General features: G+C 60.1%; 1 protein-coding gene across 2 annotated transcripts in view; it reads left to right on the top strand.

The window, feature by feature from the left end:
- The window catches only part of ZFPM1 (zinc finger protein, FOG family member 1), a 74,828-nt gene that overhangs the window by 16,921 nt on the left and 33,187 nt on the right, over positions 1-24,720 (top strand). The window contains exons 1-3 of one of the 2 annotated variants that reach the window (XM_036012387.1): positions 9,503-10,655; positions 13,567-13,695; positions 16,455-16,580. In XM_036012387.1, the coding sequence (XP_035868280.1) occupies positions 13,581-13,695; positions 16,455-16,580 (241 nt within the window). In that variant the 5' untranslated portion in view covers positions 9,503-10,655; positions 13,567-13,580. Of the gene's footprint in view, positions 1-9,502; positions 10,656-13,566; positions 13,696-16,454; positions 16,581-24,720 lie in introns of those variants that run through there. The other variant, XM_036012388.1, reaches the window with a different exon arrangement.

Below are 24,720 nucleotides of genomic sequence, written 5' to 3' on the forward strand. Positions count from 1 at the left end.
CTAGGGGCTGTACGGACCATGCTTCTCATAGGCCTGGGGCTCGCTCCAGTCTCACTGGGTATTTCTGGGCTGCAGGACTCTCGGCTGGGCTGCAGGAAACCCCAGACCCTTCATCGAGAGCCTCGCAGGGCCAAACGGCAGCAGAGCTTCGCCCAGGGCCATGCGTGGGACCAGCCAGCTGGTCTGGCCTGCTTCCTGGACTTGCCACAACCCTCCAGCATCCTCACCCCACCCGTGGTTGCAGAACCAGACCCCAGCAAGCCCTGGCCTCAGTCTCCACATCCGGCAAGTGGCCCCAGGCAGTGTCCCTGAAGAGGGCTGTGCACAGGGACCTGTGTCTCCAAATCCCTGAGGAAAGGAGCAGATGCTTAACGGAGCACCTGCTTTGTGCTCCGTGGCACTGGGTGGCAGATTTTTTTTAACTGTAGTAAAATACACATAAAATACACATAAAATTTATTGTCATTGTAACAATTTCAAATGTGTAATTCAGTGGCATTAAATACAGTCACAAGGTTGTACGACCATCACCACTATCTACTTCCAGAAAGTTTCCGTCATCCCAACAGAAACTCTGTCCTCGTCGAACACTAAGTGCCCACCCCTCCCCTGGCCCCCACAGCCTCTGCTCCACTCTCTGCCTACAAATTTAAGGTTGATGTTTTAACTCCCAGTTTTGGGTTGTGGTAACAGGCTCAGGGGACAGGGGCCCTGCCCTGTGGGGTGTGAGCCCGGGTATCCCCCACCCCAGCTTCCTAGATGCTGGCCCTTGGCCCCGTGGGGAGGTGGGGTGTTCTGGGCCAGGAGGTAGTTTCAGGCCCTGCAGAGCCACAAACTCGTCATGGGAATGGGAAAGTACCTCAGTTTCCCCATCTATACAGTGGGAGCAGAGTAGATTTGCTGCTTGGGACCTGGCCAAACCCAACAGGGGAAAAGGCCAGCCCAGAGGACCGGCCTCTTCCTTCCTCCCTGCACACCGTCCCCAGGGTACAAGTCTAGGTGCCAGAGTCTTCCTGGTTCGGTTCGGGTGTGCTCCTCACATGGAGCATCGGGGCAGCCTGCAGGATGTGGGGGCAGGACTCCATGACCTGGAAGGGGAAGCAAATGGAGTCCTGAACCCAGGCCTTCCTGGGGCCAGAGCTCCCACTCTTCCTGGGGCCACGGCTCCTCGGTAAAGTGGTTGAGGACAGGCCCTTCTCGGGATGTCGGTAGTGCAGACCCGGTGCAGTGCTTCCAAAGCAAGAGAGGAGAAATCTGGAGCTGAGGAGGGGCCGCCAGCTGCCGGTTCCCCACGCAGCCTCCTGCCCCCACCAGATGGCAGGGCCCGTCACACCAGAGCCCCGGCCCCTTCCAGGAGGCAGTCTGCCTCCATTCATCTGACTTGGGGGCTCCCCGGTGACGGCTCCATTAGCCGCAGCCCCACTCCCATCTATCAGCCTTATCAGCTCATCTGGAGAAGGAATCTCTTTGGAACCAACGGCACTCCATTTTCTCGGGCACTATGGCCCCGTCTCCTCCCCAGGCTGCCTGCTGCTCTGCACTCTATGCCACGGCCTTGGCCGCCTCTGCCGTGCACCCTGGCCTTGACCACCACTGTCACCCCGTGCTGTGGCCTCTCCCCTCCACCTCCCCACCAGTCACACGCCAGGGTCTTTGCCACATGGCCCCAAGCGTTGTTCTCCATGGCCATGAGTGGCCTGGCCCCTCTCCACCTGGCCCAGGCCACGTGGTCTGCACCTCCTCCCCCGGGAGTATTAGTAATCGGTCCTTGGAGTGAAACAATCTCGTGTAATCTATCAGCAGCTATCGGGCCCATCGGAGGGTGGGGAGTGGCCAGGCCCAGAGATGGCGCCAACCTCCAGCGTTGATAAAGTTTCTGAGCTGAGCGGAGATGAATGTTGAGTAAGTGCAGGCCGCACGATAGGATGTGGACTTGGCAAGCCCGCAGCTCTGGCTGAAACCAATCTCTCCCCTATCAGCCAGGCTGGGCTTTCTCAGGCCCCGCACTTTCTTCCTACCTCCTCTGCCTCCCCTGTCTCTGCCCTGCCCTGCCTGGACCCTGCCCCTAGGGACAGGGGTAGGGGACCTGCCCACTGGCCCTAGCCAGAGAAAGGGGCAGGCTGGGGCAGGGGAGGATCCTGATTGAGGCCAAGCACAGGGCACCCAGCTAGGGGCTGCCTGGAGGCGGCGGCCATCCATAACCGCTGGCCTCCCTTCAGCCCAGTACCCACAGTCTTTGCTTAGCCTCCCAGGTGCTGAGAATAAACCCTGGCCAGCTGCCTGGTGCTCTAGCCCCTCTGCCTCTCTGCTCCACCATCCTCGGCTGCAGAGCCAGAACCCACCAGCTCTGTCCTGCTTCCAGGGGTTTGCACGGACAGTTCCCTCCGCCTGGAGCGGGCTTCCCTGTTCACAGTCAGAGCTGAGATATCTCCCCCTCCTCTGAGAACCCCTCGCCGGCCACCTCCACCCCCACCTGCTGTACCATCTTAGCTCTTCCTAGTATCAGAGATGCCTGTCTACCACTACCCTAATGTTCACACATCACCCACATGCGCACACACACCCCGTCTGGACCTGTTCGCCCGGGTTGAACTGGCAGGTGGCAGGTGCTCAGGAACCTGGTAGAAGGGGTTATAGAACTCTTGGGAACAGCCCGCATCTGGGGAGTCTACACCTCCTGCGAAGCCCCTTCCCATCCACTCCTTGTGGCAGTGCCCGTGTGCCAGATGTGCAAACCAAGGCCTGGGCAGACTCCCCAGGCTCAGAGCCATATGCCCCAGAGCCTGGCGCAGCCTCGGTTCTGCCTTGCCCTGACTAGCTGTGGTGGGTAGATAACCCAAGGCTCAAGATGAGGACTGGTATAGTGCTCTCTGCCTCAGTTTCCCATCTGTGCAGAGGAACCGACACCAGGCTGGTATTGAGGAGGGTCCTGGCAGAGCTTTGTAAACTGTCGAGGGCTATGTACTTGTGTCCCAGGGATCTGGGCCAGAAGGGCCACAGCTCCTGTGTGGGGCGGCGGGGGGCCCTTAGTGCCTGTCACTGCATACCCCTGGGAGGCAGGTGGACGTCCCCACGGAGCACAGAGGGGCATGCTGGCCCAGGCCACACAGCAGGTAGCTAGTGGAGCCTGGGCCCTGGCCTCAGGAACGGACTGCTGGCAGCTGGGGGAGGAGTGGCAGGTAGATGGCCACTCCTGCCACTTGGTGGTGACACGGAGATCACGGAATGGACTCGGGAAAGAACTTGAGAGATAGGGAGGGTTTCTCCAGGCCTTGGTCCTTCTGTGGCATGGGGCCAGGAAGGGAAACTGAGGCCAGGTGAGGGGAGACCAGGTGACAAAGCCACAGACCTGAGAGTCCGCAGACCAGGGTCTCCTGCCACCACCCCCATAAACGGAGATGATGGGTGGGAGCGTGCAGGAAACACCAGACACAGGGAAGGGGAGCAGGCGGCCGCCAGTCCACTCTTCTAGCTGTGAGGCCTTGGGCCAGTTTCTTTAACCTCCTTTTGCCTCGGTTTCCCCATCTGTAAAGTGGGGATAACACTAAATAGAGGAGTCAGGGATCAAAAGTGCAGCGTGATTCAGTCCTTAGAACTGGGCCTGCTGCAGAGGCCGCTTGGACTCTCCTGCTGCCACCGCAGTCCTTGCTGCTGCCCGTGCTCACTCCTGCCCGGCGGGGGCCGGCTGGGAGGTGCCCCGGCGCTGCACGTGGTCCCTCCTGCTTTGTGAGGCCTCCAGAGGCACACGCGTGCAGGGAGCGGCCAGGCTCACTCTAGGCCCCCACTGGGCATGACCCTGGGTGCTGGGCAGTTAAGCCCCCTGCATTCCGCCTGTCGGTTAGGGACTGACCGCAGGAGGAAGTGGTGGTGGCTGAGGGACGGGATATGGATACAGGACCCCCCCGCTGGGTGTCAGTGCCCTATCTCCCCAAATCTCCCTCCCAGGCAGGAAGGCCTGGCTTCCACAAGTGGGGGGAGGTGGCACACCCCTCATTCGGGACTCAGCCCCTGATCATCCATCCACACATGGGCTCAGGCCCCAAGGCTCCCCTCTGGGGCTGACCAGCACCCCCAAGGCCCTTCACTCCCCTGCCCTGGTCCTGTTCTGTGGGGGCCCAGCAGGCCCCCCGCCACACCTGGCTCTGAGCCAGGTCATCTTCGAGCAGCCCGTTTCCCTCCCCACATCCATCACACAGTCACCAGTGTACATTAAGCACCTACTATGTGCCAGGTGCTGTTCCAGAGCAGGGCACTCGCCCAGGTTGTGGGCCACGGTAAGGGAGCCATGGGGGTGCTGAGCAGAGGAGGGTGGGTCAAGGTGCGGAAGATTCCATGCGCATCACCAATAGGCCTGGGTGCAATGGGAGTCGCGTGTAGACAACCACCCGCCACGGAGCGCGACCTTAGAATCTGTGCGACAGCCCCCGGAGGAAGGAGATGGGAAGCTGACCACTGGGTGACCAGGGAGGGTGAGTCCTTAGGAGGAGGGGGTGGCCGCAGGGTGAGGGCCACAAGGTGAGAGGGCCAAAGGCCTCGGATGGGGTCCTCCTGCCCTAGAAGCTGCCCAGGTAGAGAGGGGGCCTCATTTCCTGGGCTGGGGCTGTTCTCGGTTACAGCGGCCCCCAGGCATAATGGAGACACAGGGACAAGATATTTGCATGAGCATGGCTACCGGCCTTTACCTGCGCCCCGCCCGCCACCTGCTGAGGAGGAGGCCTGTTTTGTCCTCAGCACCCCGGGGCCTCCCTCCGAACCCTTCCAGGGAGGCCTGACGCGCCAGCCCAGCTGCCAGGCCTGTAGGGAGTAGAACGTGGGTGTGAGGAGAAGGGACCTGGGGAAGGGAGAGGGAGGTTGGGACAAAGAACATTCGAGTGCAAGAAGGAAAGGCAGAGGCCCAAGGACCTGGCTCGTGGCTGGGTGTAGGGCCCCGAGTGAGAGGCGCCAGCTGGCTGGGAGCGTGGGAGAGTTGACAGGGAGAGATGCTAGTCCCTTTGCGTGAGACTGAGTCACAGGGGGCCCCGGGTTTTATTTGGGCACATGTGACTGTCCCTCCCATCTTTCATAAACACGCCCTTAAAAGGATGAATTTTTATTGTATGTGAATTATATCTCCCTAGGATCTTTTTAATTGGCTGGAAGCTGGAGTCGGCCCCAGCGGCTCTTGTCCATTGGAGCACGTTTCTGTGTTCCAGAGAGCGTGGGCTCCTGCCTGGCGCCCCCGGGCCCTGCAAGTTTGTGTTTGACACTGAGGGCATCTCTTTGCCCTTGGATGGCCCAGGGTGTGTTGTGATGGCAGCCAGCCACCCTCCTCCAGCCTGGCTAACTTGGGACAGTTGCACTCACTAGCACCTCCGGGCTCAGCCTGGAGGCCTGCTGAGCCGGGCGGCTCACAGCCTGACACTTACACACAGCAGCTAGGATGGGGACACCAAGACCTGAGAGGCACCAAGGTGTAGGACTCAGATGTCTGCACCTCTGGAAGAGGAGCGAGTTCCCAATGCAGGACGCATCCAGTCAGCATCTGGCTGACCTTGGTGGAGAAGCAGAGTCAAGCTGCTCGGTCCGCATGTCTCCTCCGCCCCAGGCCCGCTCATGCAGTTGGGGCAGGGCGGGCGCAGGATCAGCGCAGGAATGCGTCTGGTCCCAGGTCCCCAGAACAGAGAGGTTCAGACGCTCACTCTGCCCCTGGAGGAGCGGGCTGCCCGCTCGAATAAGCCACGATTATCTTGCCAACATCCTCTTTGCGGTCGCCCTAGCTGTCATCGGGACTGATCCTGGGTTGATGACAGCCACTGGCAGGCCACAGCAGGGGCCCAGGGGCCCCTCCCAGTTCACACCTCTTTAGGTTCCAGGGACCCCTCTGCACCTCTCTGGGACACTCTTCCTCACGGCCATCCATGCAATCCTTGAACCCTGGGCACGCCCATTAGGGCTACTGGGCCGGTGCCTTCCCTGAAACTGGCTACAGGTGGGTCACCCTTCCTCCTCCCTCTGGGCACTGGGGACCAGAGGGAGCATCAGCTGACTGGCTGCCCCCACTCCACCTCCCCAGAGAATTGCACGAATGACTTGCAAATAAATGGGAAGCTCCATGGACACCCAGACTGTGGGAGGAAGAGTTTGCTGAGGAGTGAGAAGGCTGTAACCTGGCAGAGATGGGATGAGAGAGTGTCTTGGCAGAAGGACAGCATGGGCTGAGGAGGCCCTGGGGCTGGAGGGCCAGGGCAGTGGAAGAGGTTTGGCTGATCCTGGGGGCAGGGAAGAGCTAGGGCCCAAGAGGGGCGCCTGCCAATGGCCAAGCCCCTGTGCTGGCAGTGGTGCAGAGAGAAGCGGTCCGCTTCAGGCTACTTTCAGGGGACAAGAGATGGACTCACTGAGATCGCCAGGCTCCTTGTGACACCTGTGCCGGCCCTCGGCATCCTGGTGGGACGTGGGCATAAGAGGACCTGCCGGGAGCGGCAGTCAGTGCCAGGGCTTGCCTGGGTGTCCAGGAGGCCCCCCAAGCTCCACCTTCCTCCTGTGGGTGCCTGTACCCCTCCAGGGAGCCCCGCCGCTCTGCTGCTGTGAGCTCTTAGGAGACAGTGGCCCAGAAACCTGCCTTTGTTCACGTTAGAGGAGCTGTTGAAGAAGTTCTGGTTAAGTGGACACTTTTCCCAGGCCTTGTAACGACTTCCTAGAATCTACCCTCTGTGCCTACCCACGAGAGCCCCTTTTCTATCAGAAGCACTACTGAGCATGCCCCTGCCCCTGTGGGTAGCACAAGCCAACCTCATGAGTCCCCTGACTGCCTGAGGCCTGTCCACTGTGGGTCCTGGCCATGTCCTGCCTTCACCAGAGCCCCATATGCTGGACTCCCGCCTGCTCTAGGCTTGGTCCTGACCCTGACCTGGCTTTCCCTATCCAGCACTTCCCTCTTCTAACCTGTGTCTCTCCATCCACCTGGGCCTGGAAATCAGCTCACCACCTGTCAGAATTGTGCATTGAGTACGAGGTACTTCGTCATGAGGGGCTTGGGCAGTGAGTGAAGGCTGCAGGATGCAGGCTGCAGGCTGCAGCTAACAGGCGGGTGCTGGGCCACCAGCTGCCCCTGCACTCTATGTCTTGGGTTCCGTGTCTGTCACACACAAGCTGGGTCCAAGACCTCCAATCTGACAAGGGGTTTAAGAGCATCCCCTCATGCTCGACAGGACCCAGGGGAGGGGGAGCTTCACCAGAGGTCATGCTGCCTCCTGCCTAGAGGTCAAGCTTCAGACCCAACTGTCTACTGGGCCCCAAAATGACCAGGTCCCTATCACCCTGAGCTCCCACAGCACAGCTCCCTCAGGGAGAACAGAGCTGTCCCCACCGCCTCTTTGTCCCCGCCATGGCCTGAGCTGCCCGCTGCCCAGTGGTGGGAAAGTCTGAATCTGTTGCTATTTTCTCTCTGTTATCAGGGCCTTATCTGGCCACTGTGCCACCCAGAGGCCAGGGTCTTGCTCCTGGCAGCACTGAGCCCCCTCCCTCCCCCAGCTGTCCAGGGCCAGTAAGACAGGAGGCCAGGCCTTCTGCCAGTCTTGGGGAGAAGTCCTCCTCTCCTACCTGCACTCCCCTCCCCAGGCCCTAGCACCTCAGCACCCCTAGCCCTGTCACCCCCATCCTCACCCCTGGAGGGCCAGGGGGCACTTCCGTGGAGAGTTGAAATAATAACACTTGTAATAATACCCACGAGTCTGTACCCAGCCCCCTCGGGCACCTCCTTGCCTGAACCCTGACCATAGTCCATGACAGAAGGCTGCTTCTCCCAGGCTTTCAGTGAGGAAACCGGACTCAGGGAGGCAGGGCCCGCACACGGTCGCCGGCCTCAACATCCTCCTGTTCCTTCTGCCTGCCATGCTTTGTCCTGGCCCTGTTTGCAGGCAACCTCCTTTTGTCCCCTTCCAGGTCTCCACTCATTTGTTGCCTCATCCAGGAAGGCTGCCCTGACTGGCACCCTCTCCTTTGTGCCAGTGGCCGCACTTGCATTTTTCATGTTTCTTTCATGGGGTTGCATCTTAGCTGCTGCAGGGTCTCCTGTGTCGGTGGGCTCAGGCAAGCTTGGATGAGTGAATGAATAAGGGGGTGAAGAACTGAACTCGTGCGTGGGTGGGTGAGTGAGTGAAAGAACAATGGCTGAGAAGGAGCCGTCGGAGCCCGGCTCCACCTATACCCTGGAATCTCCCTGGTGCCCCTGTCCCAGCTCTGCACCTCCCCGGACAGGCCAGGATACTGGTGGGTGAGGAGCAGGGCATGTAACCCGCCAGTGTCCACCTGGCCCCCAGGCCAGTGGGCCTGCATTCAAAACCCCACCCTGACACAGGAAGGGGACCCGGGCAGATGCCGGAACCTGTTTTCTTCTGTGAGTTGGGACTGCGGAGGAGGACCCTCCGGAGAGGCGTGAATGGCCCATGCAATGGGTGGGCGCAGGGGAAAGAGCCGCACCTGTGGTTGAGCTGCAGTCCAGGTCAGGGCTCACCAGGACATTGCTCTGGTTCTTTCAAGTTTCCAGGGGCCTGGCAGGGGATGGTCAGAGTTGCCCGCCTTCGACACAGGCACAGGCGTCAGGGATGGGGGGCTCTGTCCCGTGCTTCCAGCCGTCTCCATCTGCTCCCACCTGGGAGGCCCACCTGAGGTCTGACATCTGGGGGGGTTTTGTCCCCTCGGATACCAGCGCTTGCTTTCTTCAAGGCAGTTATTCAAAAGGACCCCCCAGCTGCCTTGCCATCAAAGCCAGGAGGGGGTCGACAATCGCTCCTGCTTCAGGAACTGGAAGGAGCTGGGATCATCGCACCACACAGAGCCTGTCTCCATAATTCAGTTTTAAAGCATGAAAAAAGGGAGTTGATGAAATTCCGCTATCAGCACCAAGCCAATATGCAAAATATCTCACCCCCAATCAAATAGCTATTATGTTTTCATTTCCATTTCGGCATCCAGCTTAATGAGCAGGAGACAGATCGTCGCGCGTGGCGCCTGCTCACCATGATAACTGAGGGGCTGTGGGCAGCAGGGGCCATGCCCAGTACTGCCCTGGCCACTGGTGACCTCTGTCATCCCCCATAGGCTCCCCCCAGACAGATGCTTTGCTTTGGGCATCGGCCTCTTGACCCCACCGGGTACGGGCCCAGCCTCACCCTCCCTCCCAGCTCACTAGCAGGCTGAGGAGGGGCATGGGGCCACACCTGGTGCAGAGGCGAGCCATGGCCTGGGCCACTGTCTGGAAGCATGGCTAATCAGAGGAGGCTCCTTCCCTACCTGCCCCCCACCACTGCTTTCTCACTCAGGCCCATGAACTGTTCAGTTCACTTTGCTGGGACTCAGTTCACTCATCTGCGTGACTTGCATTTCCACCTTGCGAGGCGCCTTGGCCCATCATGACTGTCATCAGCGCCCTGCCTGCCCAGACCACTCCATCCGCATCACCCTCCCACTGTCCTCTGCCCCCACTCCTCCCGCTGCGGTGGTATTGTAAGCCCCTCCCCACACACACCTTCCCCACCGCCCCTACAGCCCTGGCTACAGGGGCATGGGGGGCATGAAGGACATTTATAAAATGAGCACAGTGTGGTACTTAATCATAAGTGCATCCCCCACCATTTCCCAGGCCCTGCCGCTGGTGGGTGGTAGTAGCCAACAGTGATGACAGTCATTGTTTGGGGCACACGTGCTGTGTGCCGTCCCTGAGCTAAGCTCAGATACAGGTGTTGCCACATTTCATCCTATAAGGTGGGAGCTGTGTGGTTACTGAGCACAGAAAGGTAGAGTGACTTGTCTGAGGACACACAGCAAGGTCACCTCCTGCCTGGCCATGGGTTGGCCTGGCTCAGCTGTTGGGGTCTCTGGGCAGAGAGGGTCCCACAGGGGCCATCCGGGTACTTTCCTAGCACAGGGCACCCAAGAAAGCACACCATCATAGCAATCACCGTGGCCAGCTGAGAAGCCTTCCCCGCCAAGCCCCAGGTGGAACCGGGGTGGGTACCGGGCCGTAAGTGGGGGCCATGCAGCACGCTCTCTGTGCACCAAGGCAAATGTGGGGCAGAATTTGCCATGCTGCATCCTGGTTGTGGGCTTGTAGCGATTTGCTGGTTGGCAGTTGTCTCCTGTATTATCAGAGCTGTTTTAATTGTGCTGGAACTGAATTAGTGGCATTAGAATAAATTGCCTCAGCCGGCAGCCTCTTTCTTCACGCTCATTGTCACGCCTTTGTTCTCCTGTAAATGGACCCAGCAGCAGCTCAGGGCCTCCCTGGGTGGCTGAGGCCCACCTGATGAGGCACCAAGAGTGGGGGCTATTGTCCCTGGGGTCCTGGCAGGTGTGGGGAGGGGACTGGCAGCCCCACCCCAATGCTCTGGTCCCTGCATTCCCTGAAAGCAGGTGGCTTCATACCCATTCTCTAGAGTAGGCAACCAAGGCCCTGAAATCCACTGGCCCGTTCAGCAGGAGGGGCCGCAGCTCCTGGGCAATCCCTCTAGCTCTGAATGAGCCACAGAAGGCACCATGCTTCTGGAAAAGGGCCAGCAAGAGGGCTGACTTCAGGACAGGTTGCTGGCCAGTGATGGGCAGTGCCCACTGAGGGCCGACACCGTGGGAGAGGGATCGGAGACTGATCCCTCCACTGCATCCAGCGCTTTCCTGCCCAGGTGAGAGCTGAGGGAGGTTACGGCAGGTCAGGCCTCCCACCTGTCCCAGGGGCACGAGTCCGACCGGTCTGGGATGTGCCCAGCCCAACACAGAGCCTGCCTGTGTGGGCACCTGGACGAGAGCACGGAGGCTTAGCCTAGGGCTGGTTCTGTGTGGTCCGAGTAATTACAGCTCTGAGGTGTCCTGAGGAGGCTGGAGAGGCAGGAGCCAGTTCCAGAGGGCTGCAGCTGGAAAATGACCCTGCTGTCCTGCGTGGACCCTCTGTTGGCCTCCAGGGTTAGGAGCCGCCTGCCTCCCAACCCCCCACCCACCCCTGCCTCTAGGCCGGCCCTACTCTCCCCTCAGTTTTGACTACCCCCTCCTCCTTCCTCTACCACACAGAGGCCTGTCCGGATTCCGGACCTTAGCACAAGCCACTTCCTCTGCCCTCTTCTCAGCCGTCAGCCTCGTGCCAACATCGACCCCTCTGAGACCTACTGGTAGCATCTTGACCTGTTGTTGCTCTCACTCGCCTCCCTCTCTCCCTGCGCGTTTATAATTTTCTCCTGTTCCGGTTTGGGGCCTGTATATTGTCTGACTATCTCCCTGCTGGTCTGGAAGTCCCCACGGAGCCCAGTGGTCCCAGTACCTCCACTTTCTAGAGCAGTATCTGCCCTCAGATGTCTGCGGAAGTCAGGAGAGGCATCTGCCCCACCAGAGACAACTCAGTTTCCACTACGTACATAGTGGGCCACCCCCCACCTGTGGTCAGAGAGGTGCGCTGAAATGCAAAGAGAACCAGCTTCACACCTCCCTGCTCCATGTAAATTGCTAGGTTTTGAAAGGAAGCCTGGGAACTCGGCACCACGTTTTGTCGTAGCCTCATGGATCTCCCTGGCCCTCTGCCCTGAGCCAGCTCCTGTGGCCTGTGCTGGACGCTGGCAGGTGGCACAGTTGTTACGTGCTGCACAGTCACTGAAGCATCAGCAGGACCCATTGGCCTCCACCAGCTAGCCACTCGACCCCTTCCGCCCCTGGAAAACCCTGGCAAAGCTGGAGGGTAAGGGCTCGGGATGGAGGACACTAGCGATTCGGTGAGAAGCCCCCTGAAACTGGACATGTTTCCGTCCCTCCCTGTGTTTTTCTGGGGAGAAAGTACTGGATTTCATCAGATTCCCAGAGGGATCAAGGCATACAGAAGGTCAGGAGCCACCGGCCACTGAGGTGTGAATACCAAACAAGTCTCCCACTGCAGTTGCTTGCTTGCCCCTAGGGCCCGGGAGCTCAGTGGCCCTTGGGAAGGGGCCGTTCCCTTCTTCCCTGCTCAGGCCTTCCTGCCGGCGCCTTCTGCTCCTGTCAAAGCAAGCCCCCCTCTGCTCCTTCAGGCCCCTCTGACGTGGGAATTCACAGATGTTGCCATGTCTTCTAGACTTTTCTTCTTGCTCGTTGTCCTCAGCAGCAAGAGGGCCAGGATGCTTCAGACTCAGTTCCCTGGGCCCTGAAGCCTCCTCCCCAGCTCCATGGCTGGGGCTCATGAGTCAGGACCCTCCCCCATGCCACACCTGGGTGACGAGACGAGTGTCATCTCCCTGATGATGGGTGGGAGGAGGCAGGGCAGATGGCTGCAGAGAGAGAACCTGGGGAGGTACAGTAAATCCTTACTCAATGTCACTTACAGGTTCTGTGACTCTAGGTGTGATGGAACCACGTTTCCCTCCGCTGAGGGACACCAAACCAGAGTTAGGTTGCCACAGCATCTCTTCAACGTTACAAGTAAATGATGTTATTCAAGAACCTGCTATTCGTCCTTGATTTAAAAAAAAAAAAAAGCGCCTCCTGTGAACAAGGAGACTGTGCACGTGTGGGGGAAAGGGCGCGTGGGGAATCTGTACTTTCCTCTCAATTTTGTTGAAAACCAAAAACTTCTCTAAAAAAAAACCAAAACTTAAAAATGAAAAGAACCCGTGATTGGGACAGGAGGCAGTGCGCCTGGAACCTTTCTCAGGGCCCAGGCTGAGACACGGACAGAAGGACCTCAGGTGGTTTGGGCGCCTGCTCACCAGTGTCCTCTCTGCCCACTGGCGCCACCTGTCTGACCTCGGAACAAGCAAACGCTGCAACCATGGCCTGCACTCAGGGGCCCTGGGGGGTCCAGCTGCAACGCCCTCCCAGGGCTGGTCTGGGTCAGATCCCCTGGATTCTCACCTGTAAAGTGGGCTCCCTGAGCCTCCCCCTGTTAAAGCCTCTGGGGGGTTGGAATTAGGGGACCCCAGGCCTGTGGCACTCTAGCCCCCAGAGGTGGACTGCGGATGCCTGTGTGCCCACCTGAATCCCATTAGCTGTTTACTAGCTAATCAGCTTCTCTGAGCGCCTCGTGTGCTAGCTGCTGGAGCCCACACTCACGAAGCTCTCAGACTTTGGAACCTGAGGGCGGGCTGCTCCCTGGAGGGGGGTCCCAGGCAGGGGAAACAAGTGTGCAAGGCCCAGGAGATGTTTGCCCACAGGGGCTGCAGATGTCCCCTCGGGCCCTGCAAGCCCCTGAAGTGCGCACCTGTGGGACGTGGAAGGCCACGGCGGCCACATAAGCTCCAGGATCTCCCTGACCCACGAGAGTCCCCATAGCTGCTCCCATGGTCTGGAGCAGAGCAGAGGGCAGAGCCTGGGTCCATTGTCCCGGCAAGAGCGGTTCATTGGGCCAGCACAGGCTGTAGGGCAGGGGAGGTGGGGCAGGAAGGCCTGTGACCCCCAGGTGTTGGAATTGTCGCAGGGGCCAGGTTGATACAGGGTGAGGTTTTCACATCCAGTCTTGGGGGACCCAGAGGGAGTCCCCACACCGATGGCTGGTCCCTCATGGCCTCTGACCCCATGGGGTGGCCAGGGTATACCATGAGGAGGCAGCACCTCATGATTCCCCTTGGGCTATGTGTGCAGGTTCCCTTGGAGACATGGAGGCGGGAGAAGAGGCCCAGGCCACAGGTATCAGCCTCCCAGAGCCAGAGGCAGCAGCGCCCGAGCCCGAGGCCAAGGCAGAGTGCAGTCCACCGAGCCCTTCTATTCCAGGTGAGTTGGGCAGTGGGTGCAGCAGGCCGGGATCTGGCACCTGGAGCCACCCATACCTCTTCACATTCTCACCTATGACTTCGTGGGAGCCAGTCCCTCTGGGCTTCCACACTTGCGAAGTAGCATTGAGCTTGGTGTATCTGGGGGCCAACTGTGCCCGGTAGGGCCAGGAGAAACCTGGGTGACTCCCAGCAGGGGGCCTGATCACAGGGCTGGGGGCACTGGGGGAGAGGAGGCATGCACACCTGCAACAGGAGGGTCTTAGAAGTCTAGCTTCTTGGACAGATGGGGGAAGTGTAGTCCAGGGTTGGCTAGCAAGTCATATGGGCCACTGAGTGACCTTGGGAAAGCTATATCCCCTCCCAGCCTCAGTTTACCCTCTATGAAATTGGGCAGCAAGCCCTCACCTGGTTATGGGACCTCCTTCAGCACACGTGGTGCTCAGCACACAGCAGGTACTCCTACTAGGGCCTGTCACCCCATTTGCTAGGTGCTTAGGGTCACACAGCCTGAGCACCCAAGCAGGGGTCTGACCCCCAGGTCTAGAGTCACACTGATCCCCCTGTCTCTCCAGCTGCTCCTCACCCCACCCCAGGCACCAGAATCTCTTCTCGGGCCCTCCTGGTGGCAGTCTCCCCGGCGGAGGTAGGATGAGTTTCTCCAGCTGAGAACAAGTCTTGGAGGGAGGCGCAGCCCTCTACTCAGGGGTGGACTGACCTGGCAGCAGGAGGCCTGCTCAGAACAGGTCCCCAGGGGGCCCTCAAGGCTGGGGCAGCCTGTTGGACTAGCTGTACCCCCAGACACCCCAAGAGACCCCCAGTAAAAGAGAGACCCCTCACCAAGGCAGAGGCACTGGGGGAGGTCAGCATCCCCACCCATTTTCTAGATGAAGAAACTGAGGACAGAAAGCTTGTGGCAGGAGGACAGGGGAGTGAGCCCCAGCTCCCTCTCTTCTGCCTCCCTGGATTCCCCACCGTGGCCATGGCTAGCAGTTTTACTCCTGTTCTCATTCTATGCCACAGTGCGTACCCTGGCTAAGTTACCCCAGGCAATGGTCTGATAGGGCAGACAGCCACAGGGGGTGGTCCACAGGGGGTGGACCATTTGGGAGGGTGGTAAGTGGGTGGGCATGGAGGGAAGGAGAGATATGGAGTGGGGGGGAGCACTGAGCAGAGACCCAAAGGGCGTGTGGAGCCACCCATGCTGCCAGTGCACAGGAAAGGGTATACTAGGTCGTGCAAAGGCCCTGAGGTGGGATGGAGAGTAGATGGCAGGAGAGCTATGCCGGGGAAGGGAGGCAGGCAGATACCCTGAACAGACCTTAGTCCCTGGCAGGGAGGTTCCTTCTCACTGTGGACACCCCACCCCCAGCATTTCCTAGTCTCAGAGCCTCAGGGTCTCCCCCAGAATGACTACAGGCCCAGGAGCCCAAAGGCCTCGTCCTCTGAGACCTGTTGGCCTCTGCATCCATTTCCCAGCAGCAGGCCCGCTTGGGTCACCAGGGCTATGCCGTGAGAGGAGGCTGGGCTGACAAGAGTTGCACCCAGGAGCCAGGGTTCCCGTCACCCAACAGCTCACCAGGGACCACCAGACCATGTGAAAGGATCATGTACCTGGCCTCTGGTTCCTGCTCTGGTTTGCTATTATCTCTGCCATCATCATCATCATCATCATCCTCGTCATCATCATCATCATCTCATATTGCTTAGTGGAGCATCAGCCTCCCTCCACAAGCTGGTCCCCAGCCCATGCTCCTGCCCTTCCTGAGCCTCAGTTCCCCAATCTGTAACTGGACGTGAGCCCCTCAGGGTGGCTGAGGGCCTGAGAGAGTGTGTGAGGGGCCCCTCGTCACCATCAGCATCACTGTTAGATGCCCTGCACTAATGGGAAGGCCTTGCGGGGGCCTTGATCTGCCAAAGGGCGAGCGGCTCGTTACTGGTGGACTTCGACCCGGCGGCTTTCCTAGGGTGCCAGAGCCCCTTATCTGATCTGGGAACTGGGGCTGTGTGGGGGTGGGGTGGGGAAGGAGCTGGAAAAAACAGCCGGGGTTGCACCTGGCACAGGCCGCGGTGATAACGTGGTGATGGGCGAGATAAGGCAGCAGGAGCAATATCTGCCTCTCGGGCGGGCCCAGCACAGCTCCCTCTCAGTGGCTGGAGCTCAAATGCCAGCCACGTTGATTTATAGCCAAAAATAATAGGACTTTTATACTGTGTGATTGATTTATTTGATGTTAATCATGGCTCTTATCTTGGGTATTAATACTCTGCCGGCATGTGACGTCACCGAGGGGGGGCTTTTATGGGAGCTCATCGATTGGGGGCTGAGGTGGTTATCAGGCTGGCAGGGAAGGCAAACATGCCCTTTGGGCTGGAATCGGATGCAGGGCCTGCCGGAGAGGCCCCCAGCTGCCCCGGAGGAGACCGGGAGGCAGAGCCCACGCTTATGCCTGGCCTGGGCGGGCCCCTGGCCTGGGCGTGCCTGGTAGGGCATCCTGCACTCTAATTATTAACAGCAGCTGGAATAGCAATTATTATTGCTACAATTAATGAGGGGGGGGGTGAGAGGTTTTAAAGGCCAAGGGGAAAACTGAGCTGTCTGATCCCCCCTATTTAGAACAATCCTGGGGGCGGGCGACCTTAGGCACACACCCGCCCACCTGGGCCTCAGTGTCCTTCCTGGCCACAGCGTTGGGCAAGTGGCCAGGCAGCGTAGTGCCCAGAGCTTGGCAGGGCCTGATGGTGTTCTCCTCTCTGCAGAAGCTAATCCCCCGCCACCACCACCAACACCGCACCCCACATCTCCCGGAGGCCCCAAGGAAACGGAGGGACAGGAGCCAGAGACGAGCGTGGAGGAGGAGGCCAGCAGCTCCTGGAGCGGGCCAGGTAACCATGTCTGCGGTCACGTCCAGCAGCATTGCCTGTCGGGGTGGCCCCAGGGCTCAGTCTTCTGGGAGTCCTGGGACCCGACCACTCTGACGGCTTGAGTGGGACAGGCCTGGCCTGCTGGTTGGAGAGGTTGGTGGCAACCCATCAAGCCTGGGCCTGTACCTGTTCCAAAGTCCAGCCCGCCTGTGGGGCCAGTGGTATGGCTGGAGGCAAGCACCGAGCCTTGCTGATGCTCAGAGCTGAATCCCAGGCAGACGGAAGTGTCCTGAGGATTCCCAGGAGGCTGAGTCTGGTCTGGCTGGAAACAGGAGCAGGTGATATAGGCAGGAAAAGGCATCCCAGGAGGCAGAAACAGCCAGGACAAAGAGGGAGGTGGGTGCGTGTGGAGGACCTTCCCAGCTGGGCTAGGGATTTAGAGCCATACAGGTGCTCAGGTTTGTACAGAGTAGCCCTCCCTGGCCCTGGCCCTGGCCCTGCCTCTGCGGTGGCTACAGACTCCTGGGAGGCAGAAGGTGGCTATAGACTGCCTGGCCCTGGACCACAGCAAGTATCTTTGAGGGTGGTCTTGGGCCGATAATCATAACCACCTCTAATTTGCAACTGGAATTCTGAATTTGGAGGTCCTGCCATATGTGTTCTCTCTGGGTCCCCCAACTCGGCTCATTTGTGATGGGAAGGAAGAATGTTGGTTGCCTCTGTGGTTCCTCAGTTCGGGGACCGGGAGAGGCATGCGAGAAGGTTCGCAGGACTGCATCTGCAGGCGCAGGCACAGCTGGCCGTCGAGGCCTGTTACGTGGGAGCTGGGGTGAAGGAGGGAGAGTGTGGTTCTTGGTGACTAGAAGGATGGGAAGGAGACAGTGTGCTCATGCCAGGCACATTTGTGGATGCAGCAAGCATTTATTGAGCCCCTGCTGTGTACCAAACACCTGTGAGCACGCTCCCTGGGAGGCGTGCGCGCAGACGGGTGTAATGATACAAGTGAGGCTCATGACCAGTGGAAAGAAGGTACATGGTGAGGGCTTTGCCTTGCTGGGGTGTGGGGAAGTCTCCACCAGGGCAGAGGGGCACAGAGCAACCAAGGGGCCTGTCCGAGGTCGCCAGGTGGGAAGGGGCAGCACCAGGTATGGACCCACTGCCTGGCTCCAGAGTCGGCCATGGGTGTGTGAGTGCCAGCGTAAGCCACCACCCTAGGCAGCACCTGTCTGCATCCCCAGAGCACTGGGCCATTGTCCCCATTTCACATGCAGAGAAGCAGAGGCCCCTGGAGACCAGAACCTGACCCGAGGGAGGGCTGGGGTACACCCAGGAGCTTCCTGTGCTATTTGCATCCTTGAGGGCCGAGGGGCTCCCTATCAGTTCCCACAGATATGAAGTGGGCAGCGATGGGCCGATAAGCGGCCACTGGCCAACCGCCATGGCAGCCACCCCCTATCAGACCCCAAGCAGGCCACACTTATCACCCGGCCGGGGAAGCCAGAGAGGCCCAGTGGGCTCTTATCTTGCAGGGGCCGCCTGTGCCAGCAATGGGGCAGCAGGGCTTCGTCAGGGCCCAGCTGGGTTGGTGTCCCCAAGGGCACTGCCCAGCAGTGACCGCCTGGAGGTTAGAGGTGCAGCCAGTGCCTGGCCGCCTACACCTGCAAGTCCTGTTGCTCCTTGCACGTCCAGGGCTCTCTCTCTTACTCTTCTTCTGAACCCCCTCCCTGTCATGTGTGAGCATCTCTCTCCCTGTTTCTTGATCCCCGGCCTAAAGCCAGCCCCCAGACCTAAATATGGGGGAAAATGCAGCCGCTACCCTCAACAGCAGCAAGCTTGGGGGCATCAGCCACCTGTCCCCTCTGGGGTGGTGTTCGCAGCTTAGACCACAGTGCACCCTACACCGTCTGGCTTTGGGCAAGTGACTGGGCCCAAGCCTTGGTTTCCCATCTGGCCTGCATGAGGGTAGGAGCTGGTCGCCTCACAGAGCCCAGGCCTCGGCACCTGTGCTGCAGCCCCAGCTGGCTGCCATCTGCGGGTTGGGACCCAGGGCCTCTCTCTGCAGCTGCACAGTGGGGGCACTGCCATTGCTCTGCTTCCAGTGGTCAGGGCCCTGAGCAGACCGCCAGAAGGACCCCCGGGAGGCAGCCCATGGCACCGGGCGGAAGGGAGGCCTCCCACCCCTCTCCTCCCAGGAGGACCTCCACACACACTGCAAATACCAGTGAGGTCCCCCTCCCCATCCTGTCATCCACAGGCCCCATTGCACCCTGCCCTGGTTTCCTCCTACCACTGGCGGATACCTGGGACTCCAGAACACCAAAGTCAGGCTGAGGAGGAGTTCAGGGTGTTTGTTTTCATTTTCTAAAGTTACGAGCTGTATCAGCGGCTAGCAGCTTGCTTCAAGTGGGACCCCCAGACTGTCCGGGAGCAGCAGCACCAACCCCGAGTCAGCCTGCCCAGCCTGGGCCTACACTTTGTGGAGTGACTATGGGCAGGCCGCTTGTCCTCTCCGGGCCTCAGTTTCCTCATGTGTCCAAGAAAGCTAAGGGGAGTGCCGGCCGCTCAAGGGGGCTGTGAGGGGAGAGCCGTGCCTGTTGCAGAGCCAGCACCAGGCCTCCACATCAGGCTCAGGGCTGTCATCTGTGCCTGGCAGTGTCACGGGCTCAATGGGAGGAGCCACGGTCTGAGACAACCAGAACTCTGCTCTTGGGCTGGCCGAGCTGTGTGGCTGCAGAGCTGGGAGCAGCACCTTTTGCTCCCCTGCAGGTGGCGGTCACCTCGACCCCGCAGGTGCCACACCCACCTCTCACCCAGATGCCTGGCTACCCTGGAGCCAGATCTCCTGTAGGTCAGAGCCCAGGGTCCCAGCTGGGTTTGAGTCCCAGCTCTGCAGTGACACCACAGTGTGGCCTCTGCACTGTCACCTCCTCCTCTGAGCCACCAGGGACGGGAGGGGGCTGGAGCAGAGGCACCCTGAATGAGCATTGGAGGAAGGCTGGTTGTGCCAGGGATGTTCACCCTCACGGAGCTCAGGCACCACCAGCGTGCACTGTGGGGTGTGTGGGAAATATGGGGTCCCAGAGAGTGACCCAGGGTCCCAGCAGGGCAGGCAGCGCTGAGAGCATGTGGGAGGGGAGGGTGCCAGGCCAAGGGCACAGCCCATGCAAAGGCTCAGAGGTGGGATCAGGGCCCAGCAAGGAGGCCCTAGGGCCTGAGGGGAAGAAGCATCAGGGAGGGATCAGGTGGGTGGGGCCTAGTCCCAAGGGAGAGGGGTGGGGGTGGGATCTGAGCAGAGGGGGGGGTCCCTCTCTGCCTCGGGAAAGTGGACGAGTACACAGGGCAGGGCAGAGGACTCACCCCGTCCTCTGTGGGAAGGGGGTCACAGCTCACAGTGGGGAGGGCACCCCCAGGGCTGGAGAAGGGGACGTTGACCTGGAGCTGCCCTGGCCTGAGCCTTCAGCCCAGTTCAAAGGGAAAGGGGGCAGGCAGCAGGAAGAGGGAGAACTCAGTAGTTTTATCTTTGAAATGACCTTGTTTGCTGGAGAGGCTGGCTGTTTAAAATTCTGATATGCAAATAGTGCCAGCTATAATCTATAATCCCCAACGCCTGTCTGGGAGGGCGGCTGCCCCTGCCTTTGCTCTGCTAAACTCCCTGCTCCTCAGGGGTTGGCTCCGCCCCCCTTGTGTCCCACCCCCACTCCGTGTCCTGTCCCCGCACCTCCCACCACCCTCCTCTCCTTCCCCGTCTCCACTAAACACCCAGAAGCAGCAGGTCAGACAGACAAGAGGCCCCTTTGGTGCTGAGAGCACCAAGCATCCCATCTAACGGAGTGAGGGTCCTGGGCCTTCCGCCCACCTCATGGCCCTGTCCAAGGGGGATGGAGGGAGTGGCTGCCGTGTGTAGGGCTGGACCCAGCTTCGGGCCCCCAGGGGGACCTCAGGTGTTGGACCCCTCCCCCCAAGAGCCTTCCAGGGCCTCTTCCACTGAACAGCTCCTCAGCCAGTAGAGGCGGGGTGACCCCTTCTTCACTCCTCTGACCTCCCTCCCGCCCCACCCCTACCCTGTGTTCCCAGCACAGGGTCTCTAATCAGGAGAGTCTCTGTCCAGCTCTCTATCCACCCGTCAGGGAGGCGGCGTGGTCCAGATGCCTCAGATGCTGAGCGCAGGGCTGCTCACCATGGGTGCCGTACTCACTGGGGAGCAGGAGGGAAGCCAGGAGGCCTACAGGGCTCCCCACCTGCTCTGGGGGCACAGAGGGGCTGTGAGGGCAGCCTGAGCTTCACAGGCCCAGGAGGGAAGGAGGTGGCCAGGGGCACATTTACTGCTTGGGGTGGTGGGTCCCTATGGCCTGGCTGTGTGATGAGGGCCTAGGGAGCAGGGTCTCCTTCACCTGTACATATCTCAGGGCCTGGAAGACCTTCCTGGTGAGCACTGGTTACAAAATAAAGCCAACTGGGCAGAGCCTTGGGAGGGTGGGGACCACGTGAGAAGGTGGGAGCCGTGGGTGAGAGGCCATGGACAGCGGGGCACCCACTGTGCAGGACTGACAGCTGGACGGCAGCCTGGCTTTGTCGTGAGGGCGCAGGGTGGGCAGGAGGCCCATCCACAAGTCCGCATCGCAGACTGGTGCTGGGCAGGAAGAGTCTGAACTGGAACAGGAAGGGACAGGGGTGAAGAGCTGGGGACCACCTGCCACCCACCTTTCACCCAACACTAAGCAGCAACCCATGCCCCATCCCAGACTAGGTAGCAGCCGAGACACTTGTGGGGCAAACAGTCCCCACAAAGGGCCACAGTCTGTCACCACCACCTCCACGTCTCCAACTCCCGGGATACATTGGTTCTGCTCCCCCAGAAGCCAGGGCCTTTAGTGGGGGAGTGATCCAGAGTTCCCAAGAGCTGAGACTGAGGTGGACTCCCCTGTCTGGGACAGCCCAGTTTCAGGTGAGAAGGGCATGGGGTGGGGATGGGGACCAATGCCCACCAAGAGAAGGACCGTGGAGAATGGCATGACCTGGCGAGAACCGCGTTTGCTCATGCTTTCTGTAGATCGTGATTTTCTGTAATTCTTGAGGTGACTATTATCTCCCCGAATCCTGCCAGCTGTCCTGTGAGGGAGCTACTAGTTGATTCCCGCTGTATATTTAGGGAAACTGAGGCCTGGCAAGATGAAGTGACATGGCCAAGGCCACCGACCCCTCATGGTACACAGAACTGGGATCGGAGAAGGCTCGGCCTGTTAGGTGGGAGGCGTCTCTGGGCTTCCTCTGCGTGCCCTCCCTTCCCTCTCTGCCTCCACGCCTCGCTCCTGGCCCGGCCGTGTGATCAGGGCCCCAGGAGCAACATCCCCTCTCCCCATCAATGTCTCAGGGCCTAGAGCTTTTTCCCAGTGACCTCTGTTTACAGAATAAACCCAGTTGCCCAAATACTGGTGTCGCCTTCTCTGTCCCAAGCTCCATCCCCAGCCCTGGAGGGAGTGATGGGTAGGCTGGCTGTGTTCCCACAGCACTGCAGGTCAGAGAGGGAACAGCCAGGTGGTCAGAGTCAGGTCAGCACGGTACCCCTAGCCCCTCCCCCATCCCCACACTGAGCCCTAAAGGGCAGGTTGGCATCGGGGCAAGGCTGCCCGAGCACAGAGCCGGCAATGCACAAAGGCCCCAAGGCTTGCAGTGCCCGTGTGGCTCGGGCATTGGAGACTAGAGCGGGGTTGGAGAGAGGTGGGACGAGGTGGGCATGGGTCAGGGTTTCAGCTCAATGCCGTGGACTGTGGGGGGACACCTCCATCTTCTTGGCTATAAAATGAAGGGTTTTATGCAGGGTATGTGGTCAGCGGCCTCATGGCAAATCGGTTGGGAGCGAAGCGGCTGCTGTAAGGGGCTGGAGGAGGCGTCTGTCAGCCATTTCCTGCTCGGGGACCGAAGCCTGGTTCCCCCATCCCCAGGGTCCCCAGGGAGCCGGCTGCAGCTGGGAATCCTCGCCCCGGAGTGTGAGCGAGGGCGTAGGGCTCACTATCTGGGCCGTGCTCGGCTGACTAATCTTGCTGCCTGGAGTTTCTATGCAAACCTCACGGTTTGTTATCGGGCAGTGGGCGGGCAGGACGGCCCGTCCTGATGGACAGCCTGGGAGATGGGCCGATACTGCCCGGCCACAAGTCCCCTCCCGCCAGCTCGGCATGTGTGGGTGGGAAAAATCATTTCAGCTATTTTGCTTTATCACCAGGCCTGGCATTGCAGCCCGATAGGCCTATTTGTCTTAGATTAACAGATAGGGGAGGGCCACAGGAGGGGGTGACGGCTGATGTCAGAGGTCAACCTGGAGTCAGCTCTAGAGACCAGACCCAGTGGCCGGGTCAGGAGCCATCTCTTTCTGGGTTTCCCAGGGATGGGGGTCCACACCAGGTGCCCTGGTGGGCTCTACACCATCCTGACTTCCCCATGTTATAGCTGAGCAAACCGAGACTCAGGAAATGGAGCAGAACCCTGAGGAGGGGTCTCTGTGCCCCCACAGTGGGCCATCCTTTTTTCCCCAGGTGTTTTCCTGAGCACCTGCCGGGGTCCGGGCACGGCGCAGGTGCCGACAGAAGCAGACTCGGCCCCGTCCTCATGGAAGTGTGTTGTGGGGGTGACACAGTCCATAGAACCAGAGGAGCATGGGTCTACAGCCCAGGCATGGGCAAGGGAAGGGAAGGCTGTCATTTATTCACTCAGTAAACACATGTGTCTTAAGTTGCTGCTTGGTACCAGCAGAGTCCTGGCACCCAGGCAGCTGATGTTCTAGTCAGGGAGACAAAGACTAAATAATAAGGAAGTGAAAATGATGTGTTCAAGGCGGGGAGGCTCTGGAATAAGAGAAACAAGGGGGAGCAACTCTAAACTGGGTGGCCAGGGAGGCCTCCCTGAGCCCATGCCTGAGCAAACACCTGGAGTGAGGGGAAGCAGCTGCTGTCTGGGGACGGTGTACCAGGCGGAGGGCGCAGGGCAGGCACGAGCCCTGACCCGAGTGTTTGGGTTGGGTCTGGAGTGAGTGCAGAGCCTGGGGGCCCCCTCTGTAGTGGCTGTCTTAGAAACAGAGTTCAGAGGTCACAGGCTTTGGCCAGCACGGGCTGAGGGTGGCTGGCTGGCTGGTAGATAGCTCGGCTGCCCACCGCCCCCGGGCCCCAAGCTCTTTCCATGACCCGTCAGCAGAGCACTGGTCCCCGGTAGGATAGGGACCCTTCCTACCCTTGAACCCTTAGCCCGTGTCCACCACCAGAGCTCAGGACTGCCCACCTCTCTGAGCAAGGCCCTGTGGGCAGACCCCGGGACAGGACTGAGGTGGGGCTAAGAGCCCATGGCCTCTCCTGGGTGGCTGTCCTGGCCCATATGGGTGCTGCCTCCTGCACTGCCCCAGGGGCCCGGCACCCAGCCACACACAAGGCTTTCCAGCACCCCAGAAAAGCCTTGTGCAAAGGCACCTCTACAATAAGACCACCCATGCCCTCTCTAACTGGGAGGGAAACTGAGGCACAGAGCTGGCCCCCTCGGCCCTGGGAAGCCCCTCACTGTGTTCAGCAGTTCCTCCTCAGCCTGGAGGAGCTGACCGCCCAGCACCCACATCAGCCCTGGCAGGGCAGCTGCCCCTTGCCTGGTTCTGACTCCAACCTCAGCCCCCACCAAAGATACGTGGGCCTTGGGGGCACAGGTTGGGGGTGGTCGGAATATGTGGGAGGAGAAGGCTGTCAAAGGGCGGCTCTTTGTAAGACTCTACCAGCGTCCCACCCAACTCCTCCATAGGGGCCTAGCCCATTGGCTCGCTCACTCACACTTTTATTTATTGAGTGTCTCCTGCGTGTCGGCCCCTGTTGTAGACACTGGGGGTATATAGTGTGAGCAAAGCAGACCAGCTGCTGCCCCCCAGAGCCTCAGCCAGCAGCACAGAGAGCCGTCCTCACGGGGCACAGGCCAAGCAGGAATGCAGACGGGAATGGAGGTGTGGGCAGGGGGCTGAGGCGGGGCCACCCCTCACCCTCGCGGGTTCGAGCCAGAGAGCTCAGTGGATTCCACGCAGTCGGCCCCACAGAGCACACTGTGCGGAAACCCTGCGTGCAGGGCGGCCCACTGGGGAAACAAGGACCGAGCAGGAGGAGGTGAGAGCTGGTGGCTGAGCTGGTGGCTGTGCCGG

The sequence above is a fragment of the Phyllostomus discolor genome, chromosome 12 (genome assembly GCF_004126475.2).
Source record: "Phyllostomus discolor isolate MPI-MPIP mPhyDis1 chromosome 12, mPhyDis1.pri.v3, whole genome shotgun sequence".
Taxonomy (NCBI): Eukaryota; Metazoa; Chordata; class Mammalia; order Chiroptera; family Phyllostomidae; genus Phyllostomus; species Phyllostomus discolor.